This window comes from Microcebus murinus, chromosome 15 (genome assembly GCF_040939455.1).
Source record: "Microcebus murinus isolate Inina chromosome 15, M.murinus_Inina_mat1.0, whole genome shotgun sequence".
NCBI lineage: Eukaryota > Metazoa > Chordata > Mammalia > Primates > Cheirogaleidae > Microcebus > Microcebus murinus.
The window spans coordinates 17,539,910-17,554,408 of NC_134118.1; the positions used below are offsets into that span (position 1 = coordinate 17,539,910).

Below are 14,499 nucleotides of genomic sequence, written 5' to 3' on the forward strand. Positions count from 1 at the left end.
AGTTTTTGAAAACTTAATTGCTTGTCTCTCTTCCCACCTCACTTTAAGCAGTTGAAGCCTTTATGATCTCCTTTAATTCCAACTCCTAAGGATGATATCCCATCTTTTTAATCTTCCCCCCATCACCCTCCTTTGAGACCCCTCCAACCAGTCTGAATTGATTACCATTTATAACTTTTTTTTCTGATATGGCATCTTGCTCTGACTCCTGGCCTAGAGTACAGTGATGCCATCATAGCTTACTGCAACCTCAAACTCTTGGGCTCAGGCCATCCTCCTGTCTCAGCCTACCCACCCTCTAGCTGGGACTGCAGGCATGTGCCACCACACCTGACTAATTTTAAGATTTTTTTTTGTGGAGATAGGGTCTCAAACACCTGGCCTCAAGTGGTCCTCCTGCCTTGGCCTCTCAAAGTTCTAGGATTACAGGCGTCAGCCACCATGCCTGGCTGTAACATAAACTTTTGAAATATTAATTTAAATGATGTTTATTGACCCAGGGTTATTTTGTTTTTCAGTTTAATATGCTGTCAGGGACAAAGCTGGGAAAGGTTTATTTGTGGAACAACATGAAAGAGAACAGTAGCAAACTACACACACTGTTCTGGATCTTTGTCATGTGATATGCTTTAAAGATGCTTCCATATCACTACATAAAGATCTCTTCTTTCTCTTTAATGACTGTCTAATACATAGTAGACTGAACGGATGTCCCATGCTTAATTAAGCACCATCGAAGGTGATTTTTAAATGCTTATTTGTGATGGGGCTTCAGGGAATAGATATGCATCTACCATTTTTTAATATAATTTGTAGGTTCAATTCCTAGAAATAAAATTCTGTGTCAAAGGGTATATACCAGTTGTTTTTTTGTTTTTTTGTTTTTTTTTTTTTTTTTTTTTTGAGACAGAGTCTCGCTTTGTTGTCCAGGCTAGAGTGAGTGCTGTGGCGTCAGCCTAGCTCACAGCAACCTCAAACTCCTGGGCTCGAGCGATCCTTCTGCCTCAGCCTCCCGAGTAGCTGGGACTACAGGCATGTGGCACCATGCCCGGCTAATTTTTTATATATATATATCAGTTGGCCAATTAATTTCTTTCTATTTATAGTAGAGACGGGGTCTTGCTCTTGCTCAGGCTGGTTTTGAACTCCTGACCTTGAGCAATCCGCCCGCCTCGGCCTCCCAAGAGCTAGGATTACAGGCGTGAGCCAGCGCGCCCGGCCTATACCAGTTGTTTTTACATGAAATAATTTATAGATACAGAAAGATGTATAACTTGTATGTAAGGCGTAAAGAATTAAAGCAAACATGCTACACTGTACCTACCGTCCAGTTTAAGAAACAGAGCACTTCCAATGTTTTGGAGCTCCCAGTGTGTGCCTCAGTAGTTACTCCCTGTCTTTTCCCTGCCGGGGTAAACAGCATTCTGAATTTTGTATTTATTATTCCCTTGCTTTTTGTTAGAGTTAATAACATATTTCTGAAACCCTAAATATTAAATTTTGCCTGTTTTTGTACTGGTTTTAAATTGTATCATCACTGCTTGTGTTCCTCTCTAACTTGCTCTTTTCATTCAACATTGAGGTTTTTGAGAGACATGCATGTGGATGCATAAACCTCTGCTTTTGTTAATTTTCCTTGCTGGGTAGAAGTACATTGTGTGAATCTACTTCAGTGTATCTTTACTGGGGTTCATGAACATAATGGTTGTTTCTAGTTTTTGGCTGTTACATACAGTGCTGCTGTGAGCATTCTTGCCCTGCAAGTACAACTATTTCTTTGAAATAGATTCCAAGGATAAGAATTACTAGGTCATATGGTACAGCTAAATCTTCAGTTTATTTAGGTACCTTTTCTTAGTGAAGCATAATCTTTGAACAGAAAATGCACAAATCAAAATGCACAGCTCAATGAATTTTCACCAAGTGTTCATTGAGCCACGTCCTAGTAAAGACATTGAACGCTCACCAGCTCCTCAGAATCCCCCTGGGTCCTCTTCTAGTCATAGCCTCTATCCCTTCTTCCCCAGGCCTGCTTTTCTGACTTACAAAACTATTGAGTTTTTTTTTTTTTTTTGCTTGCTTTTGAATTTTATGTAAATAGAATCATTTGGTCTGGCTTCTTTTGCTCAACATAGTATTTGTGAGGTGTGTCGAGATTGTGATCTATAGCTGTAGTTCATTCTCATTGCTGTGTAGCGTGCCAGTGTTTGACTGTATGACTTAGGTATCCATTCTACTATTGCTGAACTTTTGAGTTGTTAGCTTTTTTCTACTACTAACAATGCTCCTTTGAACTTTTTTTTTTTTTCTGGAGTCAGAGTCTCACTCTGTTGCCCAGTCTAGAGTGCCATGGCATCAGCTTAGTTCACACCAACCTCAAATTCCTGGGCTCACGTGATCCTCCTGCCTCAGCCTCCCAAGTAGCTAGGACTACAGGCGTGTGCCACCATGCCCGGCTAATTTTTCTATTTTTAGTTGTCTGGCTAATTTCATTTTATTTTTAGTAGAGACAGGGTCTTGCTCTTGCTGAGGCTGGTCTTGAGCTCCTGACCTCAAGTGATCCTCCCACCTCAGCCTTCCAGAGTGCTAGCACTACAGGCATGAGCCACCACGACCGGCCTGAACATTTTTTAATTAATACTTCTATTAGGGCACTGTACAAGGGTCTCTCTAGAAAATATGTTAAGGTTAGAATTGCTCAGTACATCATATGTATTTTTGGTTATACAAGATAATGCAAATTGTGCATTTAAACTGTTCATATTTTATCACATTGCTGTCTGTAGTTGTTATATTCCTTTATATTTCCACTAGAAACAGCTTTTAAGAGTACCTATCTCTACACACACTCACTTATACAGTATTTTATCAAAACATTTTTTCTTTGCTTGTCTAATAGGTTAAAAGGGGTCTTGGTAAATTGACCCTTAAGATTAAATCAAGGTAAATTGACACTTAATATTATATTTTATAAGTAAAGCTAATTAAAACTTGGTTTTCTTTTTGCAGCCTGAGACCTTAGATCATTGTTCCCTCCCAGAGGATCTAGTAAGTATATCTGCATATTCTGGATTGGGGTTAATTGTGCCTTCAATAAGTACTATAAGTAAATGACAATAACAGTTTTATGAGTTTCTTTCTCTTTATTTGATTGTTGATCAGACTTTTTAATCTAAAGTAACTAAATTATGAAAATGCTAGCAATAGTAGTATTGTGGATGATCCTACCCCTACAACTTAAAAACAGTGAAGTGGTATGGCTTTACATTAAAAGGAAATAAACAGGAAGACACTGCTCCCTGCCTTGCTTGAGGGATCAGACTTGCTATACTTGTTTTTCAAGGATGACTTTGTGACCTCTTCTCTACTTGACTCCTTCTAAGAAAAGAACAAGAGAGCCATAATTTGGTTGTCTTGGCCTGGGTTCAGTTGCAGGGGTGTTTCTGTGCATTCTGACCTCAGCCTGACTGCTCTGTCCTGGCCATGCCTAGATGCAAAGGGGGAACAGGACCCCTCCTCACGCTTCCTGCGTCTTCATAAAACTTTGCTACCTGAGTTGACAAACTCCATGTACCATGTAACCAGAGCCAGTAGCTGTTTCAGAAAATAATTTTTAAAATTCTGGATTTCTGAGTTTCTAAAATTCTGAGTCATTCTGATTTTCAGTGATTTAGGATTATGAATTTGTGGTTGTTCTAGATGTGTGAAACTCAGGGACTATGATGGATTTTCAGGCAAAGAGAGAATTGACACCTGGCAAATCTACCTTGAATTCATTCTGTTATATGAAGGGGTGTGTGTATGTATATGTGTGTGTGTGTATACACACATTTTTACCTTCGGTTTTCAGAATCTATTCTACCTCTTTATACACGTTTTTAATAATAGATTGTACCCTCAATTCACAATAAAGTGGTGGCCCAAATAATTTCTGGAGTTGGGGTAAAAGGATGAGATTATATAAAGGAAAAATAACTTTAAATATAATACTCACTGTTCTGTCCTCTAATATTGAGACTGTTCTGCACCCAGAAGAATACGAATTTTAGGACAGAGGTGATATTCATGGGATATAAGAACTTAAAATATTTGGGAGAGTCCCTGGATATTCATCTGCTAGTTACTTATTTTTGTGTTCAGTTAAGAAGTCAGGAACAGGTCTATAGCCATAATCATTTACGTTTTTTTTATTCCTATGGCGTATAGGGTCACTTTTAAAGAAGTTTCTAGATTTTGGTGGGTGTGTAGGTTTCCTAGGGCTGCTGTAACAAGTTAGTACAACCTGGTTGACATAAAACAACAGAAATTTATTCTCCCACAGTTCTGGAGGCCAGAAGTCCAAAATCAAGGTGTTGGCAGGGCTGTGTTCCCTCTGTAGGCCCCAAGGAGAATCCTCCCTTATCTCTTCCAGTTTCTGGTGGTTGCCAGCAATCTATGGCCTTCCTTGGCTTATAGATTTTTTTTTTTTTTTTTTTTTTTGAGACAGAGTCTCGCTTTGTTGCCCAGGCTAGGGTGAGTGCCGTGGTGTCAGCCTAGCTCACAGCAACCTCAAACTCCTGGGCTCAAGCGATCCTTCTGTCTAAGCCTCCTGAGTAGCTGGGACTACAGGCATGTGCCACCATGCCCAGCTAATTTTTTCCACATATTATTAGTTGGCCAATTAATTTCTTTCTATTTTATAGTAGAGACGGGGTTTCGCTCTTGCTCAGGCTGGTTTTGAACTCCTGACCTCGAGCAATCCACCCGCCTCGGCCTCCCAGAGTGCTAGGATGACAGGCTTGAGCCACCGCGCCCGGCCCTTCCTTGGCTTATAGACACACCACTCTGATGTCTGCCTCTGTCATCACATGGCCACCTTCCCTGTGTGTCTCCCCTGACTCTGTCTCTTCTCTTCTTATAAGGACACCAATCATAGTGAATTTAGGGCTCTCTCTGTTCCAGAATGACCTCATCCTAACTAATTACATCAGCACAGATTTTATTTCCAAATAAAGTCACATTTTGAGGTTCCAGGTAGGCATGAATTTTTGGGGAACACTAATCCAGTACACTGTGTATTTGATTAAATATGCTATTGTATTGGCTGCATAAGGCATCATTTCTTCAGTGGTATATGTATTAAAGATGAGAGTGAGATTTTTGATGGCATATTGGCAGAATTCTAGCCAGGTGTCCAGCAATGGTGACTGGCAAGAGCAATGCTAATTTATTAAATAATCACTGTTTTGAGTTTCTCCCATGATATTGCAGAGGCTGGGTTGGAGTGCCCTCAGGTGGGCTTCTAGGGAAAAGAAAGACTAGAGGCTGGGTGGGTGGCTCACGCCTGTAATCCTAGCATTCTGGGAGGCCCAGGCAGGAGGATCGCTTGAAGTCAGGTGTTCGAGACCAGCCTGAGCAAGAGTGAGACCCCATCTCTACTAAAAAACAGAAAAAAAAATATCTTGGCAACTAAAAATAGTAAAAAATTAGCTGGGTGCAGTCCCACCTACTCGGGAGGCTGAGGCAGGAAGATTGCAAGAGCCCAGGAGTTTGAGGTTGCAGTGAGCTAGGTTGATGCCACTACACTCTAGCATGGGCAACAGAGCGAGATTCCGTCTCAAAAAAAAAAAAAAAAGGACTAGGAAGAAGTGGCAAGATGGCAGGACCTTTCTTGGGTCTTGACTCAGTTTGCCCACTCTGCTATGTGACCCAGGAAATAGAAAAGAATGGGAAGAGTCCTTATGTTTTTTAAGGCACCAACCTTCTGCCCTCTATATGGTCCCATCAGAGTATCAGGGGCTGAATTCTGTTTACTCTTTCCTTGGGGACTGAGCTAGGAAGAGGCTTGATAGAGGCAGATCTGGTGTGTTTAGGAAGGAGCTGGAGCTCCCCTTCTTTTGGGACAGTGTAGGCTGGTCAAGGATAGCAAAACCTAGAATAAGCCTTGAGAGCAAAGGATATAGTCTCAAATACCTTCAGGGTATTTGAGGAAGATGAATGTGTGAGGCAGCTGGCAGTAATTTATAGGAGGTATAAGGGCTTGTAGTAAACTGAAAAAATGCTTGCCCTCGTTTGAACTTTGAAATCTAAAGACCAAACAAAAATGTATCTCCACACCAGATTTACTCTGTAGACTTTAAATTTGCAAACTCCTGCTTGGTGGCAAAGGGCATTTGCATGGAGCCTGGAGACCGGTCTACAGAGGAGGTCTCTGAGCTCAAAGTTCCCTGTGTCAGATTCTTAGAATTCTTGGAGCATATGTTTAAGATTGTGCTTTAAAAAGGCTTTCTGTCTACCATGGGTTTTGTGGCAACGTTGCTTCAGAGGCCATGTGGGTTTTATTTTTATTGCAATAGTTAGCCATCACGAGGGTGCTGTGATCCAGTGTCTCCATATGTTAAACCAACTCTGGAACATGATCACATATTTGAAGACCGAAAATAGCTTATTTTGTTCTACATTTGGCATCTTCCTTTGATGGTTGCAGTGTAGTTTTCTCTCTGAAAGCTTTGTGGTAGCACTTGGCAAAAATCAGTAATGCTTGTCCACTACTCAGGAGCATTATTTTTTATGCCCAGTTTCTCGATTTCAACTGTCTTGAAATCCTAAGTGAAAAGCAGGACTCGATGATAGATGATTACCAAGAAGAGATATATTTCCCACATCCGTCTTAAACGTAGGCTCAGGGTATAGTAAATGGACACAGGTTTATGACTTACCTGGCATTGGGCAGGGCGGGTGGGTGGCGGAGGCTATTGCTGTAGGTTGGAAAGAATTCTACCAGAGAAACATTCTCTCCAGGTGTATCATGAGCTCATTTTTGTTTCAAAATCTGTGTGTGCAGAATTATTAAGATTGAGAGGGAAAAAGTACAATGATGAGAGGGTTAATTAAAGATGAATGAAATGAGGAGAATCCTGGCCTTGGTGGAACGTGCATGTACACTTCTTGTCTGTTCTTCTCCCTCTTCTGCTCGGCCCCTCACAGCGAGTGTCGGAAGTTTCCAACCATTGGTGGTATTCCATGCTCATCCTACCTCCTTTGCTGAAAGACAGCGTGGCAGCACCCCTGCTCTCTGCCTACTACCCCGACTGCGTTGGCATGAGCCCTTCCTGCACCAGCACAAACCGTGCCGCCACTGGCAGCAGTGCCAGCCCAGGGAAGCTGGAGCACTCCAAGGCAGCCTCCTCTGTGCTTGGTGAGAGCCCTTCATAGTCCTCCCTGCCTTCCATTCCCCTCCCCTCCCTGGAAATGTGGGTGAGCAAAATGCAAAATATTTTTTTTTAAATGTAAGCAGCCTGTGACATAAAGCACAGTGTTGTTTCATGGATCTGGTTATCCTGTGGATCAGTCATATCATTGGTGTATTGCATGCAGTTAATTTTTCCCTCACAAATCTGGAAGGCCTGCAACACTTACTCATGAATTACCTACAGGGTTTAATGAATGTTTATTGGAAAGTTGGATAGCTGTCTAGTTTAATGATAACATGAACTGACTTACCAGGAAACAGTTTTGAACTACATGAGCAGTCCTTTTTTCTCTGAGTCTTTCTGCTGCTAGTTATGTCATTGGTGATCTCCACCAAATGATCTACTCTTGAAAAAATTAGAAACCTCATTTCAGGGCAGGCATGCCGCTATTTACTTTTAAAGAAATCTTTAAAATTCTCCATTAGAATCTTGGTGTAGAAGCGAGAAATCTGGATTTTTTAATGCCCGTGCATGAACAAACCGCATTTTTAATGGTGCAAATAGATTTTTGCATTGTGGCTCTATCTTAAGGTTTTTAATAACACTGGGCCCTCTTAAAATGTAGTTGTGGAAATCATAGCTAAAGTGGTAATTCCCAGACTTGATGAAGGTGTACTGAAACAGACACTTGAATACTATTAGTGAGAGTATATATTTATGACAGATGATTTGGCAGTGTGCATCAAAAACCTTAAAATTGACTCTTTGACCCAGCAGTGCCATTTCTAGGAATTTGTCGTAAATGAATAATCAAAAGTAAATCTAAAGATTTATATACAAAGAAATTTATTTTGACATTGTTTATAATCATGAAATAATTGGATAAAATTTAAATGCCTAGCAATAGGGGAATGGTTAAATAATAAATCATATAGCCATAGAAATCATAGTTGGTGACATGGGAAAATGATACTATAAATTTTAAAAAGTAGGTTAGAGGGCAGGGCGTGGTGGCTCATGCTTGTAATCCTAGCACTCTGGGAGGCCGAGGCCGGCGGATTGCTCAAGGTCAGGAGTTCAAAACCAGCCTGAGCGAGACCCTGTCTCTACTATAAAAATAGAAAGAAATTAATTGGCCAACTAATATATATATATATATAAAATTAGCCGGGCATGGTGGCGCGTGCCTATAGTCCCAGCTACTCGGGAGGCTGAGGCAGGAGGATTGCTTGAGCCCAGGAGTTTGAGGTTGCTGTGACCTAGGCTGACGCCACGGCACTCACTCTAGCCTGGGCAACAAAGCGAGACTCTGTCTCAAAAAAAAAAAAAAAAAAAAAAGGTTAGAAAACAGTACTTTTATAGCAATTTTCTGATATTTGTTGTATTAATATCTAATATAGATACAAAAAATATAATATTTTCTATTCATAGAAACAGAAATAAGGGTAGAGTATACCCCTAAATGTAACCCCACCACTTGAACATAATCAGATTAGTGATTGTTCTTTATTTCTGTGAACCTATTTTATAATCAGAAAAATGCCATCCAAGTTAACTTTTAAAATATATATCTCATGGGAAGTTGGTGTTCAATAGGTATAGAGTTTCAATCTTGCAAGATGAAAAAGTTCTAGAGATCTGTTGCACAGCATTTTGAATATACTTAACACTGTCGAACAGTATGCTTAAAAGTGGTTACATTGGTAAATTTTGTGGTATGTGGTTTTTTTCCTACAATGAAAAATTAAAATTTTTTTCCATACCATAGAAATTAAAGTTGCAAGTGACTTATGAAGAAAGAATGGGAAAAAATATTTAATTCATGTATATTTTGATCAACTTGGATGGAGGAAGCAGAGAGATTTATGTAGGATAGACTGCAGGGTTTGTCTGGGCTATCCTTTTTGGTTTGTTTTTTCTCTTTAATTCTTCTGGATTTGGAAGTCACAGCTCACAGAGTTGCTCATTTGTGTCACCTGTCAGTTCCAGAAATGAACCGGTACTTCCAGCCTTTCTACCAGCCCAACGAGTGTGGCAAAGCCCTGTGTGTGAGGCCAGATGTGATGGAACTGGATGAGCTCTATGAGTTTCCAGAATATTCTCGAGACCCCACCATGTACCTGGCTTTGAGAAACCTCATCCTCGCACTGTGGTATACTAACTGCAAAGTAAGTAAGGGTGTGTTAGGTAACAGCACGTGGACAGAGCACTTTGTTGAAGGAGAGGAACTGCTTTATCCAGGGATGGAACCTTTAGATCATGGTTTCTCAGCCTTGGCACTATTAACCTTTCTTTTGAGAAAGAGTCTCGCTTTGTTGCCCAGGCTAGAGTGAGTGCCATGGTGTCAGCCTAGCTCACAGCAACCTCAAACTCCTGGGCTCAAACAATCCTTCTGCCTCAGCCTCCCGAGTAGCTGGGACTACAGGCATGCACCACCATGCCCAGCTAATTTTTTCTGTATATATTAGTTGGCCAGTTAATTTCTTTGTATTTATAGTAGAGATGGGGTCTCGCTGTTGCTCAGGCTGGTTTTGAACCCCTGACCTCAAGCAATCCACCCGCCTCGGCCTCCCAGAGTGCTAGGATTACAGGTGTGAGCCACTGCGCCCGGTCATTGTTAACCTTTTGAACAGATAATTCTTTGTGGTGGCTGCCCTACACACTGTAGGATGTTTAACAGCACCCAGATGCATCTCTACACATTTCCAAATAGGAGTAGAGTCAACCCTTGTTGAGAACCACGACTTTAGACTATACAGAATCAGAATGCTGACTCTATTGTAGTGAGTGAGCATAAGGTACAAAGTTTGGTTCAAAGAATGCCAGTAGCAGTGCCAGGAGGATAAAAGAAAAATCAAAGATCGGATTATAAACCGTTGAGGGCAGGGACTAAGTTTATTCTCCTCAGTGTTCTCAAGCAACTAAGACCAGTGCTTTTCTCTCTGTTGGCCTGAAATAAATGTTAGAAACATCACACAGCACCCACCTTGACAAGAGTGAAGATAAATTAGGGGGCAGAATGGGAATACTAGCTTTTTTTTTTTTTAAATGAAGATAGAATTGACCCTAGGATTTTTCTGATTTATTAATTTCTTCAGCAGTTGAGTCACTGCTGAATGCAGAATGTTGTACAAGACTGCCACAGTAGTCTTGATTAAAGAAAGACAGTCCAACTTCACCCTGCTATTTCACTCAATTAGAATTGATTAGAATACACTATGAGCTTTTTTGCTACAAGGGATCCATTCATCATCTGTGGCATAGGTATCTTGTTCTGTAAACCTGTATCTTGTTCTTGCTTTATAATCCTATCTTGCCCCTCCTCAATAAATTTCACCTTGTGCTTGCTTGCAAAAAAAAAGAATCCAGTATGAGATGAGATGACCTGAGTAAGTAATGGCTGCTATTAATACAATTATATGAATTCTATCCAGGTGAGTTGGTTGGGCAAAGTAGAAATACTTATTTTCTACCCAGCAGGCTTGAAGTAGATACTCAATAAACATTTACTGAATTGAACAGAATTGTGTTTAGAATTTCCTATAAATAAGTTATAAAGATGTACTTTTCAGAAATAGCTTTGGATTCATTTTTCTTCACATTTCTTTTTATTTTACATTGAAATTTGGCTTATATTGGGGAGAACGTTATAGAAAAAGTCCTTAACTTGTCAGTGTGGATCTATCTTAGTTTTTAACAAGAAACTAGAATTTATTGTGTATACTTAATACTCTAGTGGAAAGACATAAATATATTTGCTTTTAAAAAATCAGATGTTGGGGGGAAACGGGCATTTATTGAAACCTTAAAATCTGTACCCCCATAATATGCCAAAATAAAAAAAAAATCAGATGTTGAATTTTTTAAAAAACTTGATGAACACAAACCAATTTATTATCTTCTGCAGCAATCCAAGCCAACAATTGTACGTGTTATTTCTTAACTACTTCTGATATATGGTCATCTGCCTGTGTTTGATCAGGTTCGGTGGAGCTGGGGGTTGATGACAGGAATAGAGGAGAGGTCTGGGGTAGGGGAGCCCCTTGGTGCCTGTTCTAACTTCCTGACACTGGGCTGGAGCAGTGGCTTCATGACTCTTGAGTCTTTGAAACAGACCAAGGCCTTGCCGAAGCTGGGTCAGGAGAGGAAGGCAACATCTTTCTTTTTCCTTTAGGTTCTTAAATCAGCCCCCCACACATCTTATCAGCCATGAGAATCCAGCTTTTCCTGCTGCCAGTACAAGAAATCCAGTAGCAGCCTGGATTTCTGTAGTGGCCTTTGTTGAGTTGGGAATATAATATGTCTGCCCCCATGCTCCCTGCAGCAGTCATTCTTGGCAAGGGGAAGGAAACTCATGTGATGAGCTATAAATTGCTGTGTCTTCCTTTTGTCCCTTTTTTCTTCTTTTCCTCCATTGGGCAAACCTCCCTTTGTTCTTACTGTCTTAGTGATAAATGATGGATTTGAATTGCCCTTAGAGGTTTTGTTTAATGTGATAAAATACATGTAACATAAAATTTACCATTTTTACCATTGTAAATGTACAGTTTAGTGGCATTGAGTGTATATACAGTATTGTAAAACCATTGCCATTATCTGGTTCCAGAATTTTTTCATTGTCCAAGAGGAAACCCCATACCCATTAAGTAGTCACTTCTTACTTTTCCCTACTCCCATCCCCTGGCAACCACTAATCTACTTTCTGTCTCTATAGATTTGCCTATTTAGGATATTTCCAATAAATGGAATCATATGTGGCCTTCTGTGACTGGCTTCTTTCACTTAGCATAATGTTTTCACATCCGTGTGATAGCATGTGTCAGAACTTCATTCACTTTTATAGCTGAATAATATTCCATTGTATGGATATATCACATTTTGTTTGTCCATTTATCTATTGGTGGACATCTAAATTGTTTCCACATTTTAGCTATTTGAATACTGCTGCAGTGAACATTTTGTTTGAATACCTGTTTTCAGTTCTTTTGCATATATACCTGTGAGTGGAATTACTGGGTCATATGGTAATTTTATGTTTAACTTTTTGAGGAACCAAGAGACTTTATTTAGGTTGTACAACATGATGTTTTAAAATACATATACATTGTGGAATGGCTAAATCAAGCTAATTAACATATGCATTACCTCACATGCTTATCATTTTTTTATGGTGAGAACGCTTAAAATCTCAGCAGTTTTCAAGTATACAATACATTGTTATTAACTATAGTCACCATGTTGTACAATAGATCTCTCTCTTTTTTTAGACAGATTCTCACTCTGTTGCCTTCGGTAGAGTACAGTGGTGTCATCATAGCTCACTGCAACCTCAAACTCCTGGGCTCAAGTGATCCTTCTTCCTCAGTCTCCTGAGTAGCTAGGATTACAGGCATGCCACAATGCCTGGCTAATTTTTATGTTTTTAGTAGAGATGGGGTCTTACTCTCGCTTAGACTGGTCTCAAACTCGTGAGCTCAAGCAGTCCTCCTGCCTCAGCCTTCCAGAGTGCTAGGATTGACTTCATTTCCTTTGAATATATACCTAGCAGTGGAGTTGTTAGATCTTATGGTAGTTCTATTTTTAATTTTTTGAGGAACCTCCATACCATTTTCCACAATGGCTGTACTAATGTTCATTCCCACCAACAGTGCATAAGGGTTTCATTTTCTCTTCAATACTTGTTACCTTTTGTCTTTTTGGTAATAGCTATTTTAACAGGGGTGAGGTGCTATTTGGTTGTGGTTTCAGTTTGTGTTTCCCTGATAGTGATGTTGAGCATTTACAGTTGGCCCTTGGTATCTATGACTTCCACATCTAAAATATTTGGGGAAAAAAATGGATTGTTGCATCTGTACTGACCATGTGTACAGTCTTTCTTCTTGTCATTATTTCTTAAAGAATACAACGTATCAACTATTTACATTGTATAATATTAAGTAGTATAAGTAATCTAGAGATGACTTAAAGCATATGGGAGGTTGTACATGGGTTATATGCAAATACTATGCCATTTTACATAAGGGGCTTGGGCATCTGTGGATTTTGGTGTTCTCAGCGGAGTCGGGAACCAATCCCTCACAGATACCAAGGGATGACTAACTGTTGGCCATTCATATGTCATCTTTTGAGAAATGTCTATTCAGATCCTTGGCCCATTTTTTAATTAGGTTATTTGTTTTCTTGCTGTTGGGTTGTTTGAGTTCATTGAGGTTTTTTGTTTGTGTTTTAACAGTTTGTTTTCATTTCCAAACACAGGAAGCTCTTACTCCTCAGAAATGTATTCCTCACATCATGGTCCGGGGTCTCGTGCGCATTCGATGCGTTCAGGAAGTAGAAAGGATACTTTATTTTATGACAAGAAAAGGTCTCATCAACACAGGAGTTCTCAGCGTGGGAGCCGACCAGTATCTTCTCCCTAAAGACTACCACAACGTAGGTGACTGTAGCTTTAGTGATAGCACTGCCATTGGTCCAGACAAATGCTAGTGTATTGCTGTTAATAATCCTAGTAAAAGTCACTTAATCACCATAAAGCTTGTGGAAACAGTACTTTTGTGGAAATGTGTTTCTCCCAAAAGGAGAATAACAGCACTGTTTACTCAGAATATAGAAAAAAAGGAAGGGATTTACTTAACACAAGTACCACCATATTCTTTAGGAAAATAACTAAGGACATCAAAGAAATGTAGATGAACTAACATTGCTTGGCAGTTCCAGAGCCACTAAAACAGTAAATTGTTATCATTACTCTAATTGGAGTTTTGTTTCTTTTCTTTTTAAGAAATCAGTCATCGTTATTGGGGCTGGTCCAGCAGGATTAGCAGCTGCTAGGCAACTGCATAACTTTGGAATTAAGGTAGGACTTTTTGGGACATGTAGTTGGAAACAGATGATTGGCTGTTCCTTTTGGTCCAACTTTTCTAAGACTTACAAACCACTTTCTGGCTGGTCATGGTGGTACACACCTATAGTGCAAGCAAGATTGAATTAGTTAATCCATTGGTTGAGATAGAATTAAATGACTGAGTACTGTATATGTTTAAGATAGCTTGTTTCCCCAGGGTAGGATAAGGCAACACATTGTTGCTAAACTCTTGCCTTAGTCCAGTTGTTCAAAATTAGCCAAAATAGAGACTTTGATGACAAAACATGTGTGATTTGGTATCTACTTTCAATTAAATTCATTCAAATTAACCATCCCACAGATTTCTGTGATTTTTTTCTTTTTAGGTCTGACACATTTCTTCTTCTTAAAAACTTACTTTGCAAGAACTTTGTTTTTCAGTAAACCAAAAGTATAAATTAATTGGGTAGAACTGAATTAGTC

General features: G+C 39.7%; 1 protein-coding gene across 3 annotated transcripts in view; it reads left to right on the forward strand.

The window, feature by feature from the left end:
* The window catches only part of KDM1B (lysine demethylase 1B), a 53,013-nt gene that overhangs the window by 18,208 nt on the left and 20,306 nt on the right, over positions 1 to 14,499 (forward strand). For all 3 annotated transcript variants that reach the window (XM_012753531.3, XM_076010490.1, XM_076010491.1), the window contains 5 exons: positions 3,010 to 3,048; positions 6,967 to 7,177; positions 9,156 to 9,340; positions 13,428 to 13,604; positions 13,954 to 14,028. In XM_012753531.3, the coding sequence (XP_012608985.1) occupies positions 3,010 to 3,048; positions 6,967 to 7,177; positions 9,156 to 9,340; positions 13,428 to 13,604; positions 13,954 to 14,028 (687 nt within the window). The remainder of the gene's footprint in view (positions 1 to 3,009; positions 3,049 to 6,966; positions 7,178 to 9,155; positions 9,341 to 13,427; positions 13,605 to 13,953; positions 14,029 to 14,499) is intronic.